Source organism: Sinohyriopsis cumingii, unplaced genomic scaffold (assembly GCF_028554795.1).
Source record: "Sinohyriopsis cumingii isolate HCF-2022 unplaced genomic scaffold, ASM2855479v2 utg002198l, whole genome shotgun sequence".
NCBI classification, from domain to species: Eukaryota; Metazoa; Mollusca; class Bivalvia; order Unionida; family Unionidae; genus Sinohyriopsis; species Sinohyriopsis cumingii.
In genome coordinates, this window is record NW_028316155.1 from 394,646 (window position 1) to 398,630 (window position 3,985).

The window sequence follows — 3,985 nt, forward strand, 5'->3', positions numbered from 1 at the left end:
AACCACTAGGCCAGCGGAGCGGTACTACTACTACTACTACTACTACTAATAATAATAATAATATCTCACGTCATTATCAAGGAAAATCCATATGTTGTCCGTTGTCAGATTGCCGTAGTACATCATTCTTTTGTGCAGGAAATCAACGCGTTCTGCGATTTTCCTTGTAACAAGATCTATCTGGTTCAAGTTCAAGGTACGATTCTCGATGCAAGTTAATGCGCATGTCAGCTTCCTAACATCGTTAGCATGTAGAACATTATAACTGAACAATTCATCAAGTCTTCTAATATCTGGGTTAAACGAGAAGAGGGCATAACAATAACATTTTTAGTTATAATATATAGAGAGAGACACAGAGAGAGAGAGAGAGAGAGACAGAAACACGCACAATGGAGTAAGTTGTCGTAGACAAAATGATTAGAAGTTGATGACAAGCTGTCATATATCTATCTGGGAACGTTCGATATTTATACAAGTATATCAATTTTAATGCGAAAAAATTAAATATTTACAGTATCTTATCGTCTTTATGGTATGGGATACACACACTTAAAGCAAAGATTTGTATCAACTGAATATCTTTTGTAAGTTAAAAAATGTATTTTGAAAATTTTATTGAACCTGAGACCATCTTTTGTTTCATTATTTATGTTAGAGCGTTTAAAATTGTACCGTTTTGAGAAACAATATCGGAATCATATTGATTTAGAAAGTAATATAAAACTCTTAAAATGATCTAATTAAATGCCGAGAGCTTACCTTCTTTTGAAATCATATCTTGTTCGCATGATGTCGGCACAAATTTCTAGAGAATAAGAACATGCAACGTGAGAACGGAATTACGAATGTAAGGAAATGTAAAAAGACGAAAACATACAGTTACATAGACGCTCCAAGTAGATCACGATACGAACCTAAACAAATGTATATATAATTTGTTGAGCTTGCAAATAACTGAATCGTTATTATGAGATGAAGAAAAAGAGAAATCTTTATGCCAATTTGGTATAGTTATGTCACAAAGAATAAGTGATTTTACCTCTCTCTTGATCACAGCAGAAAGCGTGTATAGGATCGGATTCAGCACAGAATTGATAGGTAGAATAACGACGGATGCCCATGCATACACATCCAAGGGAATGGTGTAGTTCATTAAAGCCAGGATGCCTTCCAAATTAACAGATAAAACAAATTAATAAATACATCAACTGTTTAAAATCATCGGAATGTCTCTACGGAACACTATTAGTCATCTTCTCAGATGGGATTTTTTCAAATGCACGTACTTATGAAACCAGTTCAGAACTAAGGCATAACAACAAACAGTGCAAAGAATATTTATTAACTAGTATAAGCGCTTTCGATTCACGAAGAGTTTTTTTTTATTAGAGGCACAATTACGAAACAGAGACAAACTAGACAAAGAACTTGCAAAGAAAACGTTGAATTTATACGATTTTAAGTAATTAAGGATCTGATATAAGTATTATTTAATATAAGTATTATTTAAAAGGTGTGGATATGACGCCGTATATTTGTAAACCTTCAACAAGTTTGAGATAATACTTCTGTCAATTCAATAAACGTGTACAATTTTGTAACGTCAGTGTTCTCTTTGATGTTTAATGTTTATTTTATTTGTTTCTCTGTCGTGATTTTCCCTCTGACAATGACTCGATGAGAGTCAATAGCGCTTAGGGTAATTAAAATTAATTAATTAACAATGTTTGTACTTTATGTTGTCAATTTCTTGCAATTATTTTAGTCAATCTCTGACACACAGTGTGTCTTGCTGGATCCAGTACACTTGAATGGATGTTATTCGCCATATGATCGGTGTTCTTTACACACACACACACACACACACACACACACACACACACACACACACACAGAGTAAGATAATAATACGTTTGACGATTTTCCATGAATATAAATATCACATAATAAAGTATGTCAATTAATCATTGCCATAATATTGACACTACATACTTTTTAATGTTATGATATTTATTAGTTCCCATGATGTGTAAAGAATTAAATGTGTCTTTGTAACACCGTAATTAACTTAATTGTCCGTTCTTACTTTAAAAGATACTATACTTTGAAACACCCAAGGACCGTCTAGTATAAAATATTGAAAAGCCCTTTTCATTGCCAAGTCTGTACGTAGTGTTTTATTCACTAAATTACTAAATTTGTATTTTAGCTTAAAATATAAGAAGTTATTAATATCTCTTTTAATAAATAAGAAAGTGGGCCTAAAAGTTTAATTTGAGGACAGGACAATATCTTCCAATTAATAAATTAACTAGAATTTGATAAGTCTATCTGTTTTGTGTTCATTCTAGAATACAGAAACATTTACCTATTACTCCTATCGGAAACCAGCAGAGAAAGTTCGCAAACACTACCAGTAAGAGATTTCTGGCCACAGTCAAAGTCTGATCACGTGAATGTTTCTGCCTATCTAAAAGTGGACTCTTTGTTCGCATCGCTTTGAAAATCAGAACCTGTCCAAAGACTATCAAAAACAAAAGGAGGAAGTTTAAAGTGATGATTATTGCAAATAAATATTCCCATCCAGGCGCATCGTCTCTTGTTAGAGGAAGAACAAACCAAATAGATGTTCTAGAATAGAATTTCCCTTTAAAGTACACGTTCAATCCCATTGGTAACACTGATAATGCAATGGCAATCAACCAAGCAAGAAATGACACAACTTTACACATACTGGGCGTCAACTTCACTTGTCCGAAAGGGAACTTAACCACTAAAATCCTGTCTAATGTAATCAACATTACGAAGAAGATGGACGCTTCACTTGATAATGTCGATAATACTCCTGCTGCACTGCAATATGCCCTGATTTGCGAACAATCGTTGCTTGAGACAAATTCGTTTCGAAAATATGTATCAGCAACAGCCATAATCAACAAATATATTCCCATTAGAACGTCTGCGACTATCAAATTTGCTACAAAAATTCCATAGCCCATTTTCAACTGCAGGCCTAACTTCCATTTTCTGTATATGAATGAGGCAATATTACCTACTAGTGATAAGAGTCCTATTATCCATAACAGTACTCGCAAGCTTACATCCCGCACCAAGTCTTTGCATGAATAAAATTCATATGTTTGTGAAAGATGACAATTTGCTTCGTCTACACTTCTCGGTTTCAAACAGCATAATTCATATTCGTCCGTTTCTAAATAATGGAGAGATGTCAGTCCACCGAATATTTCACTCTCAAAGATCTTTATTTTATTGTAACTTATCAAAAGACTTTCTAACTTCCCAAGTCCATAAAATGCTTGATATTCTACATGAGATATTTTGTTGAATCTTAAGTCAAGTATCTTCAGTTTGTTTAGACCTTCAAATGTGTAGCTTTCTAAGAATGAAATATGTAAATGTGTGATGTTAATTTCCAAAATGTTTTCTAAATTTCGAAAAGCTCCTCTCTCTATCTTCGTCAGATATATGTTATTGTCCAGTACCAATTCTTGAAGCCTAGCCAATCCCTTGAAAGTATTTTCATGAAGGACTGTAAGTCTGTTGTAAGAAATGTCTAAAGTCCTTAAATTCGTCATGGACTCAAATAGCCCAGGTTGTATTTCTTCGATTCCACTGTCCGATAAATTAACTAAAAACGCCATCGGTAGGATGAAAGGTACAATTATTTTTCCGATAGTGGAGTTGCTGAACAATATTTTTCTTGACTGTATTGATAGTAAAGCAATTTCTGTAGCATTTATTCGACCATCCCTACAATCCACGAATGTCCCTTGACAAATGCATGCACCAGGGCAGCTTATATTACAAAATATCTCGTCATCTCCCGCAGGACAATGTTTAAACCCATCGCAAACTTGAGACGGAGGAAGGCAAATATTAGATTGATTGCATCGAAAATATCCAGGGCAGCCTCTTCCTCGATATCCTATATGCAAACAGGAAGATTATAAAAATAAGTGTA

The 3,985-nt window shown here is 33.9% G+C and overlaps 1 protein-coding gene across 1 annotated transcript; it reads right to left on the reverse strand.

The window, feature by feature from the left end:
* Positions 1 to 227: 227 nt before the first annotated feature.
* Positions 228 to 3,757, reverse strand: LOC149770943 (G protein-coupled receptor GRL101-like). The gene is made up of 3 exons (XM_089948963.1): positions 2,372 to 3,757; positions 1,043 to 1,170; positions 228 to 293 (listed from the first exon to the last, which is right to left on the reverse strand). The coding sequence occupies exons 1-3, from the start codon at positions 3,663 to 3,665 to the stop codon at positions 228 to 230; spliced, it is 1,488 nt and encodes a 495-aa protein (XP_089805089.1). The 5' UTR covers positions 3,666 to 3,757.
* Between the last annotated feature and the right edge of the window lie 228 nt (positions 3,758 to 3,985).